This window comes from Acanthaster planci, linkage group LG08 (genome assembly GCF_054643075.1).
Source record: "Acanthaster planci isolate LZ-2023a linkage group LG08, COTS_SCS, whole genome shotgun sequence".
Classification (NCBI taxonomy): Eukaryota; Metazoa; Echinodermata; class Asteroidea; order Valvatida; family Acanthasteridae; genus Acanthaster; species Acanthaster planci.
Genome location: NC_141784.1, coordinates 7734159 through 7760315, shown reverse-complemented (window position 1 = coordinate 7760315; position 26157 = coordinate 7734159). Strand labels below are relative to the sequence as shown.

Sequence of the window (26157 nt, the reverse complement as noted above, 5' to 3'; positions counted from 1 at the left end):
AACCGCTTTGCCCGATTTCAATTTTAAATGCAAACTAAAGTTGAGGTCATAAACTTTAAGTAGGCCGAAAACTGCTTGCGTGGGCCAAATCGCAATTTATATGCACCAAAATTTTCTACGAAAAAGAGCATTTTGTGCCCCATGAACTTCAAGATTTGTAGGAAAGGCAGGTTTAGGCCGTCAAAGAGAATACCAGCTTGCGTCTGAGTGAGATTTGTAAGAAATTGGTGCCTGAAAACGGCATATTTTTCGAGAAGTGTAGGCATCGATATGTCAAAATGGCAAGGGGCATCACGACTGCATTTTTAGGGGTGGCCTTCTGTGGAAATAAATATCTCCAAAAGTCATCGGTTAATGAGTGGAAATTTGAAAAGAAAATTCAAAAATCATAAACTGGGCTTTAATTTGATGTACTTCTCGAACGCGTAGGAAACTCGTGAGTATTTTCCCTGATTTTTTGAAGTTCATGTATTTATCATTGTTTGCTATGGCAGTTTATTTACAGGCCTGCAATCTGAAACAGCGACTTTTGTTGCCCACACCCTCAATTCAATCGACTTTGGCAGAGATAGGCTCTAATTTATACAGTGCACGTATCTGTCAGATCATGATACGTGTAACTCTAAGTTCCTTTTCAATTATGATCTCCCCATTAAGTATGTCTTTTCCCATACCTTGCAATTTATATCTGTAAAGCTATACTGCGCACACTCAGGATTAGTTCAGTTTTCAAATCTTTATGTTTCATAATATCATCACGTTTAATGACATCTTTATTTCATAGGAGCGTATTCTCCCTAGGTTCTGACACGCCATGTTTACATGCAACCAAGGCCACTCTGTTTTACAAGACTTAGAGTACTTTGTGGATGTGAGATATTTCATGGTCCGTGATCGAATACATTGGTTGCCAAGCGCCACACAAAGAAATCAATGGCGACGTGTATACACATTACACACTCTAATGGGACAGCTAACCATACAGTGTCAGTTAAGTTGGGCTTAGGAAGTCAACTCCCTTCGAGATGCGTGTTTAGAGGATTGGACTTTCACCAGTAAAAGCATAAAAAGCCATTTGCTCGTTAAAATCAGAAAAATTATGTCATCTCTGATGGCTCAGCCTGCAGACGGTAAGGCCTCCAAGTCTAGGCCCAGCACCTGCGCTTCAAGTAACTCCCACGAAACGTGGATGACTCCGAGAGGCAACACTCGTATGGGTAAAGGGGTGGTGGTGTTTACAGGTGAGCAGACACTCAGTCTAGGACTTTGAGTACAGGGGAGGAAGAAGGGAAAGACACGGGAATTGACGCCACGAGAAATATAAAAAGAGGTTTGAACGGTCTTTGTAATAATGTGCATGCGGCTTACCTCCTGTAGCAATATAAAGCGAATGCTGCAAAAGATTATCATTTCAGAGCTTCGTAACACGCACAAACCAAAGCCTGTCAATGTTGGTAAGGTTTCCGTGTGTCTCACTGACAGATTTTTATCCAGCAGCTTATCCAGCTTTTGGTGGGGGGAGGGGGCAAATTCAAAAGCTCATTCAACACGATGGTGGGGAGAAAGAATATCACAAGCCTTACTCACTGTCCCAACATCCTCACTTTGATGTCGCGCTGTTGTTTTGTTAGGGTTTTAGTACTAACGTTTGATAAATAAATATTATCAATACTTTATTTGGAAAAATCCGTCAGGGGCAAGTTTCCCCCCCCACGCTGGATACGCCACTGATTTTATCAAATATTGCGAAAAGATAACAAATCCTATACTGGCAAGTTACGGGTACACAAAGTCCTCTCAATGTACAGCAATGCAAATATTGAGTTTCTGTGTTACACTCAAGTTGAACTCACTAGTCGATGCAGACATACTGGATAGTAATCCCACTTCAGAGAGAGCAGATAATTCGGTACTTTACTTGATGACAGGTTAACCCACTGATTTTATGTACGTCCATTCCCATTTCATATCAAGGCGATTCACAAGAACAAATCAAAACTCAGCAACCGTTGTCTCTAACGGTCCTCAATCCTGTGATTTCAATATGATTTTATATACAGGGGGTTAGGGTTAAGATGATGCCAGTTTCGCAAAGAAATCACCTTTTTTCATGATGACAACAATATATTTCTGCCAGTAACCTTCTTAGCCAAGCATGAAAATGTTTCGCGCTCATCAATGATGTTGCACGTTTGGCGGCAATAAAATCGGCTCCCGGAAGCATTATTCCGCACACTTGGTAGCCCGATATGAGCAATCACTCCCCCAAGTCATCAATGCCCGCTTCTCCCTTGCCCACTTCAACCACCGCTCGCCCAATAATCCAACGAGACTGGATGCAAGCCATCATCCTGCACTATCGTGTGTAAACGTGTTGCCAGCGATCAAGGAATGCGGATCAATTTCTTCGAGTGTTGCAGTATGCCTGGTGGACGTTGTAATGACGATTGCTTTTGAACCGACATCACAAGGCCCGCCTGTGGTAATTCTTTCCGGTGTTGTGCCTGAGTCAACACATCGTATTGACATTACTGAAAACGACATTAAACTCTTTGTGCCGCTTCTCGTTCATTTAGTTTTGGATGGCCGAGTTCGGCATTTTTCAAACAAACGTTTACCAGTTACCAGTTTCAGAACAAATTTCCCAATTGATGCCACAGGGGTGTTAGACGGGGATTAGCTTCCAAATGGGCAAATTAGTCATTAAAACAAGGCCTCGTTTCTGATTTTGTCCGACTGGTATTGTAGCTATACATGTACCTGTATAATGACGCAATCTGCACTCATCAGTGACATGCTGGAGGTCCATGTCTGATCTAGGAATTTCGTTAATTTAGGGACAACTTCAATCAATGGAATGGAAATTGGAAACCTCCCAAAACTCAAAATATCCAGGCCCTAATATCTTCCTCTAAAGGCTGATTTTTTTCTTATTGTTATTTCTTTTTATTATTTTATATTTTTTAAACGTATTATTTTTTCTAAAATAAGACAGTTACGAACACTTTATTAATTTTTTAAAACTTATTTTTGGAAGGGCCCTCAAACTTTACCTGCTTGAATAGACCAGGTAATGTCACGCTAGTATACAGGCGTCATATTGTGACGAAGTTCACAATAACATTTCAGGCGTAAAGTACTGTCCAACAGCGCAACTGAGCGGTAAACATCAATGCACTACACGGAAGTGCGATCAACCTGAGCACGAACTCGAGGACCTAGTACAAGCTGTCAGCCTGGTAAGTGTCGAAGCACGACATGAACCAAGACAAGTACCTCAATTCCCTCGTGGTGAGGGCATCAACAGTCGAGCGATGCTTGCCTGTAATAAACGGTGCGAGTCCGAGACCTTCACTGGGGCAGCGTACTCATACACAGGGGAATTGCCGAGACGGGTCCTTGTGAAGTGGCGATTGGTGGCGCCTTTCTTTCTTATTGCCGCGCTTGAAACTGGTTTTCACATTATCTGAAATTAAGAACATTTCATTATTTGACTCAGTATTTAACCAACACAACGGCTCACAGCGTAGACAAACCTCAAAACAGGATAGCTTAATGAAATCATGTCGACTCTGAAGACCTACTTTAAGTTTTTATAAACGTCACTAGAAAGTTTACAGAAAAAACTCAACAAATGGATTCAAATATGAAAAAAAATGACTGTGTCTGCATGTTTTAAAAAGTTGTGAATTGCCCATGGAACCAGTTTCCAAAGATCGACAGCAATTTAAAAAGATTTCAAACACAGATTCAACAATGGTTATTGAAGTCACTAGTTTGTAGGAAGAAGTCGATAAACATAAGTCAATATTTTTTTATTTAAAAAGCTCCTCACCGAGGACATAGAAAATTCAGTGCCTTGTGATTGACTTTTTCCAACCTCTACACATCTTGTTGAATTCAGACTGTGGCAACACTTTCTTTGACCATTTCTTTTAAATACAGAAACATATACCCAATCGATGGGTAAGCCTTTTCTGAGGCCAGAAAGACCACTGGTTCCTCCCGAATGTAATGGCCAATCATTATTTTGATCCCGAAGAGCAATACGGGAGGCCTCTTCCATTCTCCTGCTATCTCTTTAGGTTCTTTAAGAAAATAAAAGAGGTATTCTAATTGATCGAAATTTTGTGTGGGTAGCCGCCGAATTTGAAGGACAATGCAGCTCTCCCGGCACGAAGATGTTGAAAACAATCCTTAAGGGTGCATGTTGTATGGTTTCACGATATTTTGTTAGATTGTTCTTTAAATTGTCGTGTGCATTATATTTTCGCACGAATTAATGACCGCCCTCCAGAGTTTGCTAACGCATAACCATTGACGGCTTTCCAAAAACTGTGACATAGATGGCGAGAGCAAAATCTACAAAGGGACAAAAGAAAGGTTTTTTATCAAGCAACCAGCGTCTCTTTCGTGCACGTCAATACCACGGGGACACTACAGTGATACCATGGACCGTGCTTGACGCAAACATTATCAAGGCGCAAAAAGGGAAAGTTGATTTAACCAATAATCCCGCGGCGGTTCTGTTGGTTGACAGTCATAATTCTGACAAACGACCATTGTAACCTTGCTGTATTGCCAGGAATAGTCAAAGCATTGGCCATCTCGCACGAGGATGTGCTGAAAAAACGGAACCAATTCGTTAAATTACAGCTGGGACGTTTGCGAAGGCCGCCCCATTTTAAACAAAACAATCCATCGACGTGGTTAAGTTTACTTCGCTCGTTTCCACAGCGGTCACGCCTGACACAGTAAGGGGTATCAAGCTCTAGAGAGGATCAAGTCATTTCACTCTCAAGTAAAAACGCAAGGGTTTTTATCGGGAGCTCGTCCTGACTGCATCAGTGTACGTATTTATGACGTGCCCAATCACTAGGTGAAAACCTGATAGCGAAAACAGAGAAACTTGTCAAGAACCCACACCATCCCTGCGAAAAGTATCTCTGACTGATTTGGTCTATTCTACAGCATAATTCTTCATTAGAAAACAATTTTGACACAAGAAGAGAGACACGTCCTGCTCTTGTGCTTCATTAATCTAGTCACAGTGAAAAACGTGGACAGCGTGCATTAAAAGTCGGTATGTTTGGTTTGGGGATTATTTGTTTGTTTATTTGTTTGTTTTGGGGAAAAATTATGTCGTCTCGACAAGTTGAATACGCGTCTACTAAAGGATTAAATTAAGTCAAAAAGCTAATATCTACGGGTCGTTTATTTGGAATTCAAAGCGTTGACATTTCACAACCGGCAGGAATATCAAATTCCAGTTTTCAAAACCGTTTTGCGAACGAAAAATGGGGCCTGATTCATCCTTTTGGTGAAAAACTTCCCTTTCCACCATCCACTTACCCCAAAAAAATGCATTTTTGGTCCAATGGAAGTATCAAACTTCTGCCTAAATCACAAGGATACCCAAATTATGCTGTTTGTGAAGACATTCTCCTGGTTTGCGTTGAAACAATACCTCATCTTTAAGGTAGCTAAGACTTGAAGTGTTGCGCAAGGACTAAGTTCTACGTTTTGATTACCAAACGCCTGTCGAACAAACATCTTAGGGTTACGAAAATGTCAAGTGAACAGCAGATTACATTACGCCAGTGTCAGACAAGCTATGGGAGGGATCGCACCCCTGTCAGTTTAATGAAATAATAGACATCTGACATACCAAGGCTGAATGCACAACTGCACGGTGAAAGAAGTGAATAATGAAATTTAGAAACACACCTTGGATTTGAGTGCAGTTTAGATTCAGATGTACATAATGTGGCTGTAATAATAAGTATGCAAAAATGGCGGTTGCACGTGTGTTCCGTCTTGGTTTGAGCGAGTAGTCCTTGCACTAATAAAGTGTGGGGTGGGTGCCGTGTGTACCAATTAATCCCCCGGGAGAATGATTTACTAAGAAATCCCTAGGCGTAGTGCACTTATAGCTCTAAGCCTAAACATCAACATGAAATAGATTGACTTTATACCAAAATTATTTATGAATGAGATGCGTATTGTAGTTTTAAATCAAGGTTATTACCAATATAAGACGAGAAATTTGACGAAAGACCTGCTAACTTGTACCTGAGAAATAAAACTGTTTCACAATTGATTCTTCCAACCAGGTCCGGACGGCCGAAAGAATCAAGACGTGAAGGTCAACGAAGACAACCGGTACGTGGGAATCGGGGCGACGTCACCCGAGAAATCCAGCGAGTTGCTGTATCTCTACCGACCGGCCACCGGCGCTCCTTTCCACCGGGCCAAGTGCGATATACCCGGCTCCATCGGCTGGGGCTTGCCAAGGACTGAAGACCCAAGAACCTGGCCGGTGCACTTGAAGATTTGTACACCTGAGGTAGGGGCCTGTTTTGGGTGTGTCCACCTGATCTGAATACCTACCGCTCTTAATAAAGGAAGCTTTAAAGCGATATGCCACCCTACGAAGCCTAAAGCTGTTACATTATAATAGCCACCGGAATTACGTAACAGCTTCAATATCATTGTAAACTGGGCTTGTGGGCACAAAAGAAAGAAAAAAAATGAGAGTTTGGTAGAGCTGACTTGCACAGTGCATTGCAAAGGAATTGTACTGAGGTTGTCCGCAGTGCGAATCTCAGAGGGTACCTTTTCTCTCGCTCTCTTTTTCTCTTTTCTTTTTCGGTGTGTTTCCCGTTGAAAAAGATCAGTTTTTAGAGGTTATTAAATTTCTTGCTCAATTTTGTATGGACTTGCCGTTTGTTTTATTCAAGTAAAAAAAAAAAACGTTTACTTCAACGACATGGGCAATATCACTCAATATAATTATGTTACCTCCATGTTCCAATTATTAGTATTTCGCTGTAAAGCCTCGTTCATTAAATAGGGGTGGGTAGTCGGATCGCACTGTGTGTTTTAATGGGTTTATTTTCAGAATGTTAATTCGAGGTCCGCTATAAATGGCTAACATACTGCTGCTGACAGCTGCGTGAGAGAAGTTTAGACCTTGGTTAATTTTCACAACATTTTGCACATCATCCTGTCCATAAAAGTTATCAGTGATGAAGTTTTACTGCCAATCTGAGACTTAGCTTCTGCGCTGAAGTGATTGCTTCAGGGAGAAACAAACGACAAGTATGACACAACCCCGCTGTCAATTAAGCGTGGGGCACCGGCAAAATGCATTTTCATTTGATTATCTTGTTTTTTCTCCTTGCAATTTCTCGTCTGTTTTTCGTTCTCCAGGAATTCAAACAATCCAGAGAGAACTCACAAGGCATATGGAATAACAGATGATGCAAGATAGTGGAGATGCCTTCTCCACAGTGTCAACAAACTTCATCCAAGGAGTACCGCACAGCGTGCAACTTTGTTCCTTCACACGAGTGGCCAAACACACAATGCTGCACTTGCCAACGGTTCTTTTGAATAATGCACAGACGAAAACTTCACGTAGTTTGAAGGGCGTCCCCAAACGCTTTAGACGCCGAAAACTGACACCGAAACAAATCTTGACTATTCTCACCAGAGCACTGCACTATGGACTTGCCGATAGCAGTAAAACTTCCTTACGTTTTGAGTTTGAATTTTGCCAAGCGAGGGCGCTGGACAAGGTTGAGTGTGACGCGTGAGTTTGCAGTCAACATGGAGTTTGCAGTTGTTCCAGGGAGAAAATCTCAATGTTGCATTGATTTGTGCACACAAGACTGTAAAATCTCTGTTCCTTCTGTGGTGATTCTTTGTTGTATACGTACATGGCAACAAGTGAGAAATCCTTTAGGAAATGTTTCTTTTCTAATGAGCACATTTTGGATTCATAATTCGAACGGAAAACCTATAAACTGAACAGTGTCTTCCTTGAATAACATCAAAGCAACAGCATCCTCATTTATCCAGAAAAAAGGACACATGTCGTACATTATTCATGCACTGGAAAACAGTATGAGTGCACACAAATAAATGTGTACATGTGTAAGAACAATTCGTAGCATAACTCGTCAAGGCTTCAACGGTAACGCAGGTGCCGCGCTCGTTGGAACCGTTTATCTTTTAATTTCAGAAATGTTCAAATACGCAGTTGCCGCGCAGCTGCCTTGGTCTTTCTGCAATAAATTTGGTTGTTTTTGTTCCAGCCGGCTTTTTAATATTGATTGCCGGTCACTCTGCTTTTTTCTCCATTTTTTGCAACAAATCCACTGTATTAGCTTTTCCTCTAGAATGATGTTACAAATACGCCCTAGGTATTGTCAATGATTTAAAGTCTTCAAGCTATGTCATTTTGTGAATTTGAATCCTGTATTTTGAGGGGCTCTCATAGTGCAAAACAAAAGCATCTCAAGTTGTTATTTTTAAATTTCTCACATCGTATTTTCCACTGCCTATTTACACATGATTTTGCATGTCAAATTGAGCTCTACGGAGTTCTCTAAGGGCAACAAAAAGTGAAATTGAATCGATTGTACTGTTTAATCAAATCAAAACGATTGAACTGAGTGCAAGACATGTATACTTCTTTCAAAAATTCTTTTTTGAGGCTCCATATAGTGCATCAGAGTCAAAATGTTATAAAGCTCGTCAAATAAACCTTATTGTTACTATTCAGAAATGGCAGAGACTGTGCCCAGGCTGTTTTACGTCGTTGTAGCATTTTTCCATTCAGTATATTCGCTTGCAAGCCTCCAAGACGACTGAGTAAAAATGTATCCTTATAACACCCACTCAAAAAGATGAAGGAATACATTACGGTATCTGCTCTGCAGAAAGAGCATATCCTGTGACCGCGTAGGTGAATTGTTGTAGTAAAGTAGGGAACCGTACTTGAGTAAGGGCGCCCTCATACTTCCAATACGCGTCACGGAGGTAACAACATAACGTTTGTACTTTTTAGGCGCTTCCTGTGCACGCGGTCTAAAGGTGGTGTAGAACCGTATTCTCTGCATTTTGCTTCCATTAATTTGCAGGGAGCATGCTTCGGCCATGCTCCTAAGTGTGGGAGAGATTCAATGCTAGAAACCCCTAGTAAGTAGTTATCATTGTATAAATACTTCACACGATCTTCTGTCGGAGAAAATTGTACGATTTACAGGGCCCAATGTGGTAATTGCACTCTAAAAACGTCCGGGTCAGATTGACCCAGAATTGGGTCCCATTCGGTATAATCCTTTCAGGGTCCAGAAAAGGTCAAATATGACCCGAAAGGGGGTCATATTTTGACCCAGAAAAGGTTCATACTGAATGGGACCCAATCCTGGGACAATCTGACCCGGAAACCTTTAAAGTGTGCTTTCTGTATTACAACGTGTCATACTGAACTGGTCAACTAGCCATGTGCCCTGTTAGTGTTAGCCCTTGACCATCCATTGTATTATTATTTACGGTGCCGTCTAGAAATTTCACTACACCAAATGTTTTCTTATTTAATAAATTGTATTCTGGAGTAAGACATCATTTATTGTTCACGTGTTCTCCAAGGGTGTCACATTAACACCCTACTTTTTTGCGGTGTGTCCTACCATTGGTACGCTATGGATTCAAAGGAGATCTGGGTCATTTTCTTTGGCGCCCGTAGCATAAACACTCTTTAAGAAAATGCAAATTGTGAATTCGGAAGTTTTTTTACTGAAACATGGTGTGTAGCCAGATTTTTGTTGGCTCGTCGTCAAAATACTTGTTTTTTTGCTCCGTTTGCAGAGAGTTATACCACCAGGCCTTGAAGATGCTGGTAATATGATGACCTACTGGGGAATATGTTTGCTACTCTCGGCAATTCCCCTGAGATAGCTAAAAGATTTTAGAGGTTTACCGAAGACAGAAGTGAAACAAGTGCAGTGGCTGAGAGAAAATGACCTTGAAATACATTTTCAATGGGCCGCTCAAGCTTGGGCCAAATGCAATTATAAATTTAACTTTTTTTACCGAATCGCAGGTCTATAGCCGCACGCCCCACTTTGCACATAACAAACAGCCATTTTATTTTCAAAATCTGAAGCTGAAGCTACTCTGACATATTTGTTTATGCCGACCTCTTTAGTTTCAGTACGAGTCGTTACTTTGTACTGGTAGTCTGTGGCCTAGAGCTAAAAGTGTTTGATACTAATTATTATTAATTACTGAAAAGACATTTTCTTTAACACTGAACAAGAGAAAGGAATTAACGAAAAGGCTAATATTTAGTTATTATAAACTGTTAGACGAGGGCTGCATTCGAAAGCTACGGCTGCCGCTCATGCGCAAATAGAAAACACCCGCCAGTAGTTGCAACCATTCACATACACGTGAATGTTACAAAATAAATGTGTAAATCATCTTATCCACAGGCACTTTCTCTGTTTTTTCTTTTGTTTCTAACTTAGAATAAGTAAACAAAAGATAATAATTCCAGCCAATTATGAATAATAGTATTGTAATTAATCTCGTATTTTGATTACCATGAATCCCCTGAAACCTCATCATGGAAACAAAGTGGAGCAGACATGGTTGCACAGTGCATGCTTTCAAAGCAAGCAGTGAAGCCTTTTTTAAAGAAATGTTTCCCTCGATGATCTTGATGTTAGTCTCGTTCGTTTTGGGAACGATCTGCCTTTCGTCGGACCGATTATCGACACTTGCGTGAGCAACGCACAGCCCGCGTGCAAAGCAGTAGTTTCCGTTTCGTATGGCCAATGGTGTCCATTGCAATGCAAATGGTCTAATTTGTTTGTGACACGTACACCCCCGCAGTCTAGGACTGGAGTCAAACATTATGATTTGCCCTCCCTTTAGTCAGTTGCCAATAAAGAGTGACGGAGTTGCCGCTGTCTATATCCAATCTGATCAGTATACCAGCACCAACTTCAAACCCTGTAAGTTGCAATGATATCAACATTTGGTTGTCATACTGCAATAATGTAGGCCTAAATAAATGCTCGAATTTGTCAGCCTCATGCTCACTAAAGTTTTGACATAGATGTAAATCTCTGCAGATGTCGAGCCCCAACCATTACTTGTTAATTCCCTAAATGAGAGCTGATCCGTAGAAGATTCAACGATGGACACATTTGCCATGCAGTTTAAATTTATCTACCCGTGATGTACATGCATCTGTTACGGTTAAAGTAACCTGGCCCATGCATTGCGTATTTCGCTTGTCTGTTTAAACCTCAATGTGGCAACCCACGTCTGCTCTTTTCCCTTCAAAATATATTGTTGATGTTGAAGAGGGGAAAGTTCTGGCTCATTTTAAAACTCACCGAACAAGGGGAACTATCATGGGGGGGGGGCAGAGTGTCCCCATACCCATTGCCTCTCCCTTTACGCCACTTCCAGGGGCGCAAAAATATGATTCCCACTATCACTCATGCCGAGGGCACTTGGTCATTGGCCAGCTTTTCCTTTTGTGGTGGACTTGTCTTGAGCTGTTTACAACTTCTTGCCCATGATTTGAATAAAGCTAGCTTTTGGCATGGTCGCCAGGCTAATTCCTACATAATGGAGGCTGGCACATTGTCGTTTTGTTTTTGAGGGATAAACCATAGAGCAAGGAAACAGACAGTGCGGCGTTGCAAAGTGAAAATGGCCAAGAGAGACCGACAAACGCCAGACGAAAAGACACAGCTTCTCACCGACACTCGAAAGAGAGGTGTCTTCAACGAAGCATCAGAGGTGATTGATTCTACGCACGTACTCACGTCAAGGTCCAACCATCGCAATAGGCAACCCACGGAGGTCGCCACGCCAATCGAGCTGTCACTGTCCGGTAAGAGCAGCGGCTTCTCCGATTCAGTACCGCCGGTGCCGCAGCAGCATGTTACGTACGTCCAGCGCTGGTATGTTCTGGTCGTCTTCTCAATGCTCGCGCTATGGTCTGCGGCTGCGTGGAATACTTGGGGACCTATTTCAGACACGTGTAAGTACATGAAGTAGAACTTGTCTTCGGCCATTATGTTGAGCCAAGTCTCTCAATTTGGCCATATGGCTCGTCCTCTTTCTTGGACTTTACAAAAGTAAGTTCTTCAGTTGAGAACTCTAGTAAAAGTGGATCTGCTTTGATTTCTGTATTTGAATTTTTTAGCTTGAAAGTCTAACAATTGGGTAGGAAAAGTGGCACGGCGTCTCTCACTCGCTTGACCGTCATTCAAAACAATATTAATAACTTCAGAAAGGGACAAATTAAAAGTGAAGGAAGAAATGGGTGAATGACATCTTTCAAAGGCAAAGTTTTGAACTTGTCTTTTGCAACATTTCAACAAACTGTCCACAAGAACCATTAACAGAAAACAGGCTTACTTTTTACTTCAATCGCCAGCGATTCCTAATTTTCAAAATTAGCAGTGAAGTGACATTACAATTCAATGAGGCATATGTAACTCTGACATTATTACTTACAACTCGGTTTATTAAAAATGGGTTTTATTTACAAATTCTGAAAAAAGAAGACAACTATGTGTGAAATTGCACGATTTTACTCAGTTACTGTGATTTTACACAGGGAAGAGTACAAGAGTGGAGCATTTCTAATAGGCCTAGTTATAACCAAACAGTTTCATTGCTTTTTACACTGGGTGTCATACAATGTAATGACAGAGGATTTAGATTGAAAAGATTGATGCTTTCATTCTAGACGAAGTCTGTTGAAAGTTTACAGCTTTATCTGAACGATGAAATCTTCACTAAACATTCAGTCCTCATGTTGTAAAGCTTCTAGAGTTGGCCAGCCTGTCGGACTGACTGAATTGAAATTCGAAAAACCAGACCCAGTTTCCCTCAAAATTTGCTTCACCCATATTTTGATGCGATGCGGCAGATTTTTCTGTCTTGTGTACGTAGAACGCTTTTTCCAGGGAACCCAAAGTATCGAAATAAAGCCTTATGTAACAAGGGTCTAAAATGACCTACTGTCACTGATAAAAGTGAAAATATTATTTTCACTTACAGCTAAAGTTGTGTTGAATTGGAGTGATGGAGACGTGGCACTTTTAACCAACTGGAGTTTTATCACGTTTGTCACATCCGGCGTGTTTTTCTCCTGGTTGATGGATGTAAAAGGTAGGAATTTAAGAACGGAAATGGTGCTATTTGTTTTCAAAATGAAATCTAAAAATGAATTCAGTGATATTAATCATTAGAAATTATTGGACAATCTGCATGCTATTTAACAAATTTTTAAAACACTCACTATGACTACATTGGGATGTTTTAATTCAATCCGACGTAATTTAATTTACATTCTTGGCGCGGCCGGCATGCACCGAGCACGTCACGTCGGTGAGAAAAGTTTAAACATATTGGGGGTTACCTGCCGCGTGAAATGGTGTGTCTGATCTCCATTAAATTGGTTTCAAGATAATTGTAAGACATTACTGGCAAAACTGAAAGGCTCGCTGTGAAACCGAAATACATTGCGACGTTACCGGAGAAATTTGACAGGTGTCAGATACTGTTGCCCGGCTTCTTTGTGGTTTAAGAAGCGTTCTACGTTCCTGAGGGGGAGGGAGAATTCTGTTACGGATGAAAACAATGAACATTCGTTTAAGAAAAAATACCTTTTAGGTCCCTTCTGACCGAAAACCTATATGCATCCCCAAGTTAACATCCAACTTATAAAATGACCCCAATCACTTCGCGATTTCATGACAGAAATAGCTGATGGCTTGATGAACTTCAGTGAAAAGTAGGTGGATGGGGTGAACTGGCCCGAATTCTAGTCTGCACAGTGGTCTATATAAAAAGAATTATGCATAGTGTTCTCTTCAACGGGCGACCCAATCGATCTTAACAATGAATATACACAATAACAGATACGCGTCTGTAATAATGCAACTGACCCATAGACACGAAAGTACAGTGTACAACGCTTGTCAGTTGATTTAGCAATGGTGTTATGATTTGAACGAGCAAAATAAAACAACAAAATGTTACATAAAATAAACAAGAGAAGGAATCAATAAACCCTTCAGTCACTTTGAAAGTCTGGGGTACATTTTGGAAACAGCAAACAGCAGCTCTTATAAGCTGGTTCCTTTCCCTTCATTTCTAAAGCGGGTAAAAACCTCTGAAATATAGCCTTATCTCCCAGAAAGGCCATAAATTGTTGCTTTAAAAATCCCCTCCCCCAAATGGTTCTGGAGGCTACCCTCTACATGCCTTTATATCTTAGTGTATTTTTTATTACAGGTATTAAGTGCCATTAAGGGGAAATATGTTTGCATCTTAATCGGCCAATGCGCTTCGAGCAGAAGCACCCTCATCGGTTGAAAAGAGCCGCGTTGATGGGGAGTATTCATTTTGTTGGTAGCGATGCGACTGCAACGCTTGCGTTTCCTAGTCGTTCATGAACCACCATGCACAGTTAGTACCAAATGAGCATCCGTTGCTAAGGAAATAACGTCCTCTCTTGGTCCACCTTGAGGTCACTACTATGGCTCATTGACATCCTGATCAGTGTGTGATCGAGAAGACAAAAAAACCTGATCAGGTTCATGAAGGATTCCGTGAACTTTCTCTGATACGGTGATTTTTTGGTTGAATAACTTTATTCTAAGTTAAACAAATGCAACGCTATGCGAAAAGAAGAGGACTTGATTTGCAACATATTGAAGAGGATGGAACTCATCCGCGTTTTTAGTACTGATTCATCCAATGGCGCACCCATGGGGCGGGTCTTCAGGGGCTTAATCCCTCAATAGTTTTTTGTGAATAACGAAAATAAAATATACACCAACTTATAGCTCTGATAAAGCCGAAATCGAAGTTCCATATGGGGCAACGGGGGGGGGGAGTGAGCATCATGAGCTATTTCATTCCTTTCTGAGCCCCCACGACAAATTCGGGGTGCGCCATTGCATTCATCCCCGGTTTGTGTTTTGTTGTCATCCCACCTCTTCGTGCAACACGGCTGTTGTTTATTTGTCAGTGCTGATGGGGTGGCCAAGATGAACCCCAACTGTAACGTCAACAGACATACACTGTGCTTGGCAGGAACGTCCCATCCACCCGAGTTCAAGACGTGTTTTAATTAATTTCAACACTGTGTTTCTCATCGACACCATTTTTTCTCGATCCCTGGAAGAGAAAACAATACAGTTGTCGAATTAAAACGTCAAGTTCTCAGTCCTTTCTTTTTGAAACCCAGGCCTTCGGGTGGCATTACTAGCCAGTGCAGTGCTACTCTTCGTTGGCTCAGGCATTCGAGTGTTGCCCGTCGGAATTGACAATGTTATTTGGTAGGTCTCGTTGAAGGGGGCACTGAAAGTAGTCGTTAACTGGGGGGGGGGAGCTTGTGAAGTGGCAGGGTATTTCTACAGGTATTTCTCACAACACGTAAATGAATTTGTTGAGAAAAATGCGTAAGAGCGTTCTGAAAAGGGTTTGATGTATATGTGAGTTTCTTCAAAGCACTTTATTTTTACATGATTCAAGAATCAACAAGTGTATACCTCATCACTGGCTGTAAAGTCTTTAGACGTTTCTTAATTTCCGTTGCCAAATTATTCTTCAACTGCTATTATTTTAATATCAAAATGCTTATAAACTGGGACAGAGCATGCCAAACGAGGCATTTTCTTCATAATCTTGATACCAAGCTGTTTCGATGATTTGCCAATGTTACGATGAACTAGTTGCTTCCAGCAGATAATTGAGGTGATGTCATTATTGCAAGCAGAGTATAGGAAGAAAGATCCGATAAAAATTCTTTCTTATCAGCAGGACGATGAACATTGGCATGATTTTCATCGGCCTGTCAAACCCAGTTCTGCTGGCCGGCCCACCGCTTCTGTCCTCCGTCTGGTTCCCCCCTCACCAAAGGACCACCGCGACAGCTATAGCCTCACAGTGTTCCTACCTGGGCATAGCAATGTCGTACTTTGTGGGCCCTCAGGTTGTGAAAAACCTGGGCATTAGGAACACGAGGTGAGTTTTATTTCATTCTGGGCCTAACTGCCAGAGTGCGACATGGTTTTGGCACTGGCCTACATAATAAAGGCGCCTTTCCATGTACGTTTTTTTTGCGTACAGCGTTCATGCGTTTCACTTTTACGGACACGAAACCGACTCCATAAACGTAACACATCCACGGTTAAACCAATGTGGAATAGACCCTGAAATCTTAATCATTGTCTGAACAGTGCCCAAAAGCTTCGGTGCCCTGCAGTGCGCACAAATAAAGAGTTTTTTTCCAAACAAAACATAGGCCCTATCCAGCCTCTCAGACAGGCTGACACTTGACAGTTGTTTACCGGTAGTCAGCTACCAGATCTACCCAGTGATGACCCTTTAGTTAGGATCTAGCCTGCCGCGACGCCGTTTACAACATTAGGTGGACAGTGCACAGGACAATATTTGTAAATTCAATAGGCTCTGTGATATTGAATATACATTTGCACAACAAACACCAGCATTTCCATTTTAACGACGGATATATTTAGTATCCTTGCACAGAACGCTTTAATGGTCTTATAATTATTGGGATTTTGCAGGAAATACTGCTCACATTCTGAATAACTTAAATTTCTGTACACGGCAGTCCATGGAAATTACAGTCTTGTACAAAGTCCCGTGGCTTCGACCTGGACGAAATTCTGTGCTCTAAAAAAGCACTGTTGCAGTTACATTGTATGTCATAGGCCCTAGTATGGAATGACATGAAAAGGTTAACTCCAGTACATGTTCCATCATTATAGCACCATCGAACCAGCCAATGAAAACGGTGCCATTGTGGAAACCGATTTGCTACCCAATCTCCGTCAGAACTACTGTCAAATCATGGACCTCATGTACATAGGTGAGAATTAGGAGTTTTTTTCGTAGAGTTAGATGATATACGCAGAATGAGGCCATTTAGGGGGCCAAGAGATGAATTTTTCTCGGTTGTGCTTTTTTGTTCAACCTCATGCTCATCTTCAATGAATGAAAGCTATTGTATGTCCTTTGTGGGTAAGGTGCAATGAAGTCAGTGAAGACCGAAAATCTCTGTTCGATTTGTGAACCCAAATTTGCTCATTGAAAACATCAATTTATCACCATAGAATGGCAAGTTTCTGCCAACAAAATATAAAAATCTCGCAACTCCATGTAACAAAGAGGCTTTCTTCCCAAAGATTCACAACAATTTTGTTCTTGGAAATTCTCACTGGCATGAAACCAATGAAGCATAACATTAATCTTTAAAATAGCAAACGAAAATCTAAAACAAGGTTAAATGAAAAGCAAGAGAGCATTTGGTGCATTAAAATGCATACCGGTAGATACTGTAAAGAAAAATCGCAGTTTAACGTATTGTCAGGCTACAGTTTCCCGCACCAGGCAACATCACACCACACTGTTAGGCTTTTACATCAAACTCACTGCATGCACCGCCCTACACTGTGCTCACATGCTTGCAGATTTGACCAAACTATACATCGGTAAACGATATTTTATATCAGGCACGGTGACGTAAACTTAATGAAACCTGGAGTTTCACTCTATAAATCCCGTATTCTTTTTTCTTATGACCGGCTCTTTCTCTCCGACAACTTCCAGAGCTGGCTGTCTCAGCCGTCCTGTTGATTTTCGTGTTCATGTCTTTTCCCGCTAAACCACCCTCTCCGCCCAGCAACACTGCAGAAATTCAGCGGAAGGATTTCAAGGAAGGCGCACTGATACTTGTCAAGTATAATTCAGGTTTTATTGATTTCGATATTAGTGTTTTATGTTTATCGATCTTGCCAATATAACCAAACGAAAGAACGAAGTCACTGCATGCTACACCTACGAAACCTACGAAACAGGAGGTATTCAATATTAAAAAAATCATTCGAATCACCAAGGGAACGATTTCTATGATTTTAACACACACGCCCGGCCCCCAAAAGTTAATTGAAACAAGGAATTAGGTATTCACAAACATAGTTGGGAATTCTAGAGGTACATACTTCATTTTTATTGCGCGGAGGTTATCGCCCCCATAAAGTACATTCTCGTGTATTCTGCTCGTAATTATTTGAAATTTGGCAGAGTTAAAAAGAGTAGAAACTACGCATATTAGTCGAATGTTGACGTCACTCGGTAGCGTATCCAGCGAGAAAAGGGTTGGGGGAGTCGCCCCAGGGACATGTTGGCAATTTTAGTTTTTTGAAGGTATTGAAGGCACCAGCATACTGGAAACGACACTACAACCTTCTGCCTGAAAATAAAACTCAAACACAGCACGAGCTATAACTTCGATTGGAAAGTGTGTATTCATGCTTTTACAAGTCGGTCTTCAGAAAACTGGACACTGCGGGGCTGATTTCATTTTGAAACAAAATGAGCATACAGTCTCTGTTGGAGATGGGAAAAGTAAGGTCTACTGCACTGGTATCGTTTATGTGCTCTGATATCAAGAGGAATAAGTGTAGGAGAGAATTAAACATTATATTGTATATAATTGCGTTTGCCTCGCTTAGTACGACACACCTAAACTTTAACAGATGTGTTGACGCTCCATTATACAAGTCGCTGTTAACAAGGAATATTCGCTAATAGCGGTTTCTTTGACGACTGAGCCCGCGAAGGCAGATTTTTTAACAGAAATAAGGAATCCCTCACATCCCTGAGAGTTAAGTAACACAGACTAATAAATTCCAGATTTGTCATATCAACATATTACTCATCCTGTTGTGCCATAATTTCACAGGAAAGATTAAACTGTGCCACATTTCCTGACCCTGTGCTATTTCTCATTTATGCTCATCCTTAGGTCATTTTGTACCCCATTAATTCATTCCTATTCATATCCTTATGATCATAATTATTATGCTTATGCCTATTCATGTGATGCCCAAGGTCAAACTGTACCCAACTGCCCCCCTAACTACTCATATCATTTGCTAGTTCTTTTCAAGGATGCAAACTCGAGAGTGATGTGAAAAACACAAATAATTGATTTTCTCTGACCAAACCATCTTCTGGTATAGCGTGGGGACTATAATGTTACAGAAAACGGGACTTGTAGACTGTTCCAGAAAAAATTCTGTTCAAAATCAATGTGAAATCAGTTTGTGAAATCAATGTTTCACCTCTCCAAATCAGGAAACACCAGTTCTGGATCCTCGGCTTTGCTTATGGTTTTAGCATGGGCATTTACGGAGCATGGAGCACCATGTTAGATCCGATATTCGAGGAAACCTTGGGAGTTGAACAGGTGAATAATTATCGGTTAATCTCTTTTGACATTCACAGAAACGAATTACTTGACAATGCATTGCCCCCATGAATGTCATCGTTGCAGTTGTTGGCGTGAGTCCATGATTATTGACTCACGTCATTTCAAGGAGTGAGCGCACAGGTGCATAACATCAAGTTTTCAAAGCTACGTTTTGATATCCCTTTGTGTTTTACCCAGCACGATACATGTGGTAAAGGAACCCCGAAACGCGTAAGCTATAAACCCCAGGCTGTGGACCTGACTGCACCTACTGCACAGAAGTTACAAGGGGGGGTCCCTTTGCCTCATTATTGTGCATCAATATGGACAAGGAAAACGTCCCTGTCTGGAGAATTATACTGCTACAAGTCTGCCGCAGCGGTAGAAATGATAACTGTATATTCTCACTTCATTAGTAAACTTGATTAAGCACTTCACATCTCAGTATTATAACGGATTATCTCAAGAACTACATCACTGCCCTTCTCCAATCTCTCGTCGTTTCCCTCCTATAACTTCCAGCTCACTACCGGATGGATAGGTGTCACTTCCAACATTGCTGGAGCTATTGGCGGTCTCCTCTTTGCTAGGTAGCAACAAGCCCTTAATAAGTTAACCTATTTTGAGTAAACAATCATGGAAGTTGATAACAAATGATAATTCGAATTACAGCTTTTGCACTACACACTGCGCGAGTGGCTCCCACAGTGACTTTGGCCAGCCACGAGAGTGGCACGTTACTTCACCTACTTTCCTCCCTTGTTATATCGGTAATTAAAATGATTGATAGTGATTAAGTATTTTGCCTTCCAAAAAATCATTGTATTCCCTCAATTTTACAAAATTTCAACGAACCCACAAAAGTTATTTTTATGCCCTTAATAGCGAGTTACAAATTGAAAAGGAAAAAAATCCTTCTGGTTATATCATCTAATTTTTAGAACCAGCAAGATATGGAACGGAGGGGTCCCCCTATAAATGTCTAAACCGGGACACTATAGACTGTTGTTACCCAACACATCCCCCTAGATGTCTGAACAGAATTCCTGATATTCTGGTCAAACAATGACTAACATAAAAGGGGTTCTCTCCGTTTCACGTCTTGCTTCAATTAATATCCTTGGAATACACTCTCGCGTTGCCGGCCCTGTCTGTTCTCAGTCAATATAAATCCCACATGAAGGCAAGCAAACTATGGGACAGAGAGAACCCCCCCACCCGCCTTTGTGTTGGTCTTTCTTATACTGGTATCTCAGGAAATCTTTTCAGACTAGGGGAATGTGTTAAGGGTGCAGACCACTAATTCAAGTGAGAATTTCTGGCCAGCTCATTAGCATTAAAAGTTCCCCCACAGTATCTTTTGAAAAAGGAGATTGTTTGGCCCCCAAAATGGTGAGATTGTGTAAATCGTTGCCGGGATCAACTCCCTGGGTCTTTGAGCTTTCATATGAGAGCAGAAGAGCTAAAAACTACGGTTGAAAAATGGTCCTAAGTGCCCGAGAAAGTTGAGGGTTGCCACTTGAAAAATGGCTGCAATCAGACTTCGGAAAAATCACTTTTTGGGGGTTGATTTTGTTTTGTGGGAATAATTAAAAATGTAATTGGTTAACCCACAAAAAATTGAAAAGAAATTGAAAGATGAGTGAGCAGACAAGAATTTCATTTGTGTTTCAGAAATCTCAGGAATGTTGGCGTGCATGCTATTGGGCCCTGAACAGTGCTGATTTTACACTGTTTTCGATGGGGCTTGAATTAGTGGACCGGACCCCAAGTGACAATAGGCTGGAAGGCGTTTTGGGATTGGACTTGTGTGTGTGGGGGGGTACCCCTCTGTCCCATTTCGTGCCTGGTATAATAAAATCCTGTCGCCCTCCTTGAGCCATTGTGATTGACCTCCACTCATCAGTCTTCCAGAAACGTCTACACAGAAGTAGATTTGAAGCTTAGAAACGGGGAAACGAAACGGGGGAGAATGAATGGCGTGCAGGCTACCGGTACGGATTGCCACGAAGATGGCACAAAAAGATGAACATCATACGTCCGTAACAAACTGGTCATGATCTGTAGATTCATTTCAGAGATTCAGGTGGAAAACCCTGTGTACAAGATCTGCAATTGAATGCGCAGCGTTGGAAACATTTCTGTAAGCATAGAGGAAGGACACAGAAGGCGTTGCACTTCAGACACTTCAATTTAAGTGTTAAATTAATGATCGTCGCCGTTGAGTCAAACGAATAATAAAAAACATTCCAAAAATGCCTTATTACTGCCTGCATCTTAGCCGGACAAGCGGGGCCAGTAATGTCCTAGCAATACTTGTACTTTTTTGCTTGCAATTAAATACAAATTATTGATGTCACCAGGATAGAGAAAAATTCCTGATATTAAACCTACTTTTACCATCATAAATAAACTTTTTAAATTTTGATAAACTGTTCCATTATCCATGCAAAGTTTGTAATTTATTCTCCTCCGTCCAATACATCAGTTTTCAAAGACTTGGTCCGAATTTGGCTAAGACTGGCCAACAATATGTTCACTATTATTGGAAAGCTTAGTTTATTAGGAATAAAATGTGCTATTTCATCACAGGGAGTGATCGTGAAATCTCATAAAATATGCTTTTGTACAAATGCCATAGTAAAAATGATTCAAACAGAACACAAAATCTTGCAAACAACCGGGCTATTTATTCCCAAAATAACTCCAGAAGAAAGAGTTCATTAAGGGCAATGACTGCACAATAGGTTTAGGGCACACAGCGTAATGCAAGCAACTGCGCAAGCATTAAATTAGATGTTGTCATGAGATCGTACCAAGCACCAACAAAGCTGGCATGAAATATTCAATTTCCTATACCTCAGTACACGAAGTTTTAAGGGTGCAGATTACAATCGACAAATTGCGGCGGCCATCATAGGGTACAAAGGGGTTTCGTGATTGTGAAACAGATGGTGCGTAGCTAACGGTCGTTGCGCTCTGGCTATGGATACCAGGCATGTCAGAAAGCGGTAACTGGCCAGATGTTACAGTCCGGGCAGTTCAAACTCCTTCTGTGTCCTTCCTCTATGCTGTAAGTTAGCCCCACTAGTGTGGCATCGGGGACTCTCGCTACCGCTCTATCCTTAGCCACACTCCCGTATACGCAATTTGTGTGTCGGCGTAGTGATAAAGTTCGGCGCACCCTCTTATAATCGGAGGCACAATTTTTTTTACATACAGAGATGATCCTTAGCCTCTCCACTTTCTTAGTGCCATTCTTTTTTAATGATTTCACTCACGTTCTGCTTTTTCCAGTCTTTTTGCTTTCACCCATTCAATTTCACGGGCTCGCTCCCACAGTTGCCATCTTTAAAATAAGTTCGTTGAACATTACGTCACTTGACCCCTCAATTTCTCGACGGCTGTTCCATGTCAAGACATATCTAAACTGCTGCCCAAGTTTTGGAAGAGCCCATTGGTACATGTAGTATCTTATCGCTCAGTCCGTGTATTAGATATAAGAGATTATAAGAGGATGCGCCAAACCTTTTCACTACGCCGACACGCAAATTGCGTTTACGGATGTGTGGCTAAGGATGGAGTGGTAGCGAGAGTCCCCGGTGCCACACTAATGGGGCTAGCTGTAAATAAGCTTGTTTTATTTTGTCTCAACAGATGTGCGACCTACGTTGGCGGTAGGATGAAGTGCCTGTTGATGATCCTCTGTGCGGGCGCTTCACTGTCTTGTCTGTGGATCATTTGCTTAAGCAACAAATGGATCACCTTTAATATCGGTATACCCTGCACCACCTTGCTTTTTTCTCCACGATCATCAGACGAAACTCGTGCTCCCTATGGGTCCGCATGATCAGTTGACATCACTTGATAGTCAGCTTTGATCAGTTGATAGTCAGCGTTGATAGTCGGGAGGGACCAGTAATTCCCACTATTTTACCGAAATAAACTATGCCGTATTTGTTTTACTACACTTTATAAATGTTCAAACAGAGATATCACGTTACTTGTACTCACAGACGCCATTGTTGTTTTTCAGCTGCTAAATTTCCATATACATGTAAAGATAATGGAGTGCAGATGTGCACAGAAACAGGGCTTCAATAGTCTGGTGCTGACATACGTTTTGGGTCTTCACTGTAATAGTTATTAGGATACAACTCCAGACTGGTTCCGTAAAGGTTAGGCCTACATGACACAGACTGCATATTTACGTGGCGGGTTCCAGAAGGATTTTTGATGCTACAAAGAAAACTACCACACGGCAGCGAGTAGGATACTCACCGCTGTGACGTCATCTTGTTGCGTATCATTTCTACTTCCCGGACGCGAGGCGGAATCGGCCAATGACGCGCTCCGATTTGCTATTGAATATTTATGAGGTGTAGTAATAAGTTTTCCAAGCGATTCTTGCACGCGTTCTGCTTGTACGCAAAGACCATACGTTAACCCTAAGTCCCTAGGATTTATGTAAAATCATATAGACATCCGAGGATTTGGGACGGTTAGGGTTGAGAAATAAATTTTTACGGGTACTCAGCGTGTTCAGCGTCGAACGCGCCATTGATCTCCATCATATAAACCTGCACCTATGCGGTGAGTAAAAAAAAAAACCCCAAAAACCAAAAAAAAACCCAAAAAATAATAAATAAATAAAACACGCCCTCTTTTGTTCCGCTCAGAGCGGTGTATAGATCTATTCGCAAGCTAATTGAGTGAAATTTCAATACATGTTTCTCCTATCCCCTCTTTCTGTTGTGGTCCACCATCCCTTCCCCAACCCACCCGTACAGAGTCTTTATTCGCCGCTTGCACCCTGTACGGGTTTTTGGTAAACGCCACCGTACCCATCTTCTACGAGATGGCGGTAGAGGAAATGTATCCGGTGGCTGAGGGTATTACCACTATGGTCATCGTGCTCCTCAACCAGAGCTCCGGCCTCGTCTACGTATCTATCAAACTGATCCCACAAGTAGGTGAGTGACGCATTTTGAAAATTTAGATCCAATCCAGGGATGGCTAGTCGAACAATAGAGTCTGAAAGTAGACCCCCTGAATGTACGCTTTCGGAACCCTTGGAAAGAGGAAAAATAACGTGCAGAACTTTTGCAATTTTTTCGTTCGTTTACTTTTTAAAAATCACCTCAGAAAAAGGCCTTTGTGGAATACTTGTTAGCTATTGATTTATAGAAACTTAAATATTACCTGACGTGAAAGTGAAATGTCTTACCAAAAGGAACAATTCCAAAAATCTAAAACACAATGAAGACCCGTGCCATTCGGTGTTCTTATAATTATGCAGATGAAAAGTTAAGAAATTATATTTGCATGGGAGACAGACAGAGGCCTGTATAATTGGTAAGTTTTCACAATACTGGAAAACTCAATGTTTTGGTGCATATTCGATTTTCAGAACAGGACAGTTTCGTTGTTTTCTCCTAAAATCTCACCATCATTCTGTCCGTTTTGACGGCAGGTGCCGAATGGATGAACTGGGTGGCATTTGCTTCGGTTGCTGTGTGCCTGCCGTTGCTTCTGGTTCATAAAGAGCGCCACAACCGACTGAATCTTGACTTGGATGCTAACTTTAACACCACAGGGGAAGACAACCAAAATATTACGGCTTGATATTTTCCTCACGAATCAGTTTTCAGGTGACGTTAATTTGAGCCAAAAATACGTCATAAAAACTCGGCAAAGTTCTATCAAAGTTTTATTCTGCAGATTCTGGCCCTCGAAATAACTTTATTGATATTTTTCACCCCATAATGTACGTAGAAGATGGGTATGCGCACATATCTTCCAACCATTTTTAACTGAAATAACCTTGATCGTTAGTTTACGTGCTTGGGCCATAAAATGTGGCCAACCAGCTTTAAGATTAAGAATCACGACAACATTAAATTTTACTTGCCGTACCCTCCCTTCTGGTATTTCAACTATGCCATTTAAATAAGTGAACATATTAAAATTGTTTTTTCGAAATTTGTTGAGATGCTGTTGAACTACGTTTGACAAGATATAAGTATTACTGTGTGAAGTAAGGGTGGTTGCATTGCATATTCAAAGAGCTGATTTAAATTGGCAACCAAGGGTGGATCCACTTCGACTACTGCTCACAAATATGGTCGGATAGATATAAAATGCACAACGATAAACTTAAACGATTACACCTTGAGAACCACAAATCATTCGGCGCCACCCTTGTCACATTTTAAATCGCTTTTGAAAACAAACCGTTTAGCTTCTGGTTTTACTTATATTTATATTTTTTGTCTTATTTGTATGATATATTGGTAATTCAACTATTCGATAATATACTGTACTTGTAATTTTACCTCTTTTTAACATTTTAACACGATTTTATTCTTATTTTTACGTGTAGTTTTTTCATTATTATTTTAATCCTTATGAGGTTTGATTTGTCCCTACCCTTGTTTACTTGTGTATATTGTACGAAATTGTACTTGTAATTCTATCTCTTTTATTTAATATAACTAATTTCACCATTGTATTTTTGGTATTAATAATGTTGTTTTTTATTTAGTTTCACTAAATACTTCCCAGAGCCCCATGGAAGACCACAATTATATGCGAATGGGTCTCCCTGTTAAATCAAAGATAATAATATTCCATTCATTACACTAAGCACGGGTACGATATTTAGACATTGTCATAATTTATGTATTGAACCTTTCGATAAAGTAATTTGAATATAATGCTGTAAATAAACTTTACAACGCTATACATTATGTCACCGAAAACCACTTGCATTAGGAATGAAAAGTTGAGCAAAAGATTAAAAAACCAACCGACCTACTGACCAACTAGATCCGACCCCACCCCACCCAAACGAAAAATACGAAAACAATCAATGCGTTTGCTGAAAACAAACAGCTTGCACGGTTTTGCTCAACATTATTTTGCAAGTTCCTTTATTCAGCGTCGATTTTTACACACAGTAGATAAATGTAAACATCAGAGATTCATAAACTTGACCAGCCGTGCCTCTTTTGACCCGATACTGACCCATCACTGTCGCTACCCGA

The 26157-nt window shown here is 41.0% G+C and overlaps 2 protein-coding genes across 2 annotated transcripts; both read left to right on the top strand.

Moving 5' to 3' along the window:
• The first annotated feature begins 946 nt into the window (after positions 1–946).
• LOC110978106 (protein SPMIP2-like) lies at positions 947–10240 on the top strand. Its single transcript, XM_022232817.2, has 3 exons — positions 947–1241; positions 6114–6346; positions 7213–10240. Exons 1-3 carry the CDS (start codon positions 1100–1102, stop codon positions 7261–7263), a joined length of 426 nt encoding a protein of 141 aa, XP_022088509.1. The 5' UTR covers positions 947–1099; the 3' UTR covers positions 7264–10240.
• A 477-nt stretch (positions 10241–10717) lies between these two features.
• LOC110978075 (solute carrier family 49 member 4 homolog) lies at positions 10718–25628 on the top strand. Its single transcript, XM_087139960.1, has 12 exons — positions 10718–10808; positions 11468–11851; positions 12880–12990; positions 15077–15167; positions 15652–15855; positions 16626–16726; positions 17467–17596; positions 18997–19108; positions 19634–19701; positions 22769–22887; positions 23902–24084; positions 24585–25628. The coding sequence occupies exons 2-12, from the start codon at positions 11518–11520 to the stop codon at positions 24734–24736; spliced, it is 1605 nt and encodes a 534-aa protein (XP_086996086.1). The 5' UTR covers positions 10718–10808; positions 11468–11517; the 3' UTR covers positions 24737–25628.
• Positions 25629–26157: the final 529 nt, after the last annotated feature.

What these genes read in the sequence shown, in the direction of transcription:
- LOC110978075 (XM_087139960.1), top strand. Translation starts at nt 11,518, where the DNA reads ATGGCCAAGAGAGACCGACAAACGCCAGACGAAAAGACACAGCTTCTC. An exon ending in CTGGGCATTAGGAACACGAG is followed by an intron (nt 15,856 to 16,625) that starts GTGAGTTTTATT and finishes CCATCATTATAG; the next exon opens with CACCATCGAACCAGCCAATG. An exon ending in CAAACTGATCCCACAAGTAG is followed by an intron (nt 24,085 to 24,584) that starts GTGAGTGACGCA and finishes TTTTGACGGCAG; the next exon opens with GTGCCGAATGGATGAACTGG.
- LOC110978106 (XM_022232817.2), top strand. Translation starts at nt 1,100, where the DNA reads ATGTCATCTCTGATGGCTCAGCCTGCAGACGGTAAGGCCTCCAAGTCT. An exon ending in AGGGGTGGTGGTGTTTACAG is followed by an intron (nt 1,242 to 6,113) that starts GTGAGCAGACAC and finishes TCTTCCAACCAG; the next exon opens with GTCCGGACGGCCGAAAGAAT. An exon ending in TGAAGATTTGTACACCTGAG is followed by an intron (nt 6,347 to 7,212) that starts GTAGGGGCCTGT and finishes TTCGTTCTCCAG; the next exon opens with GAATTCAAACAATCCAGAGA.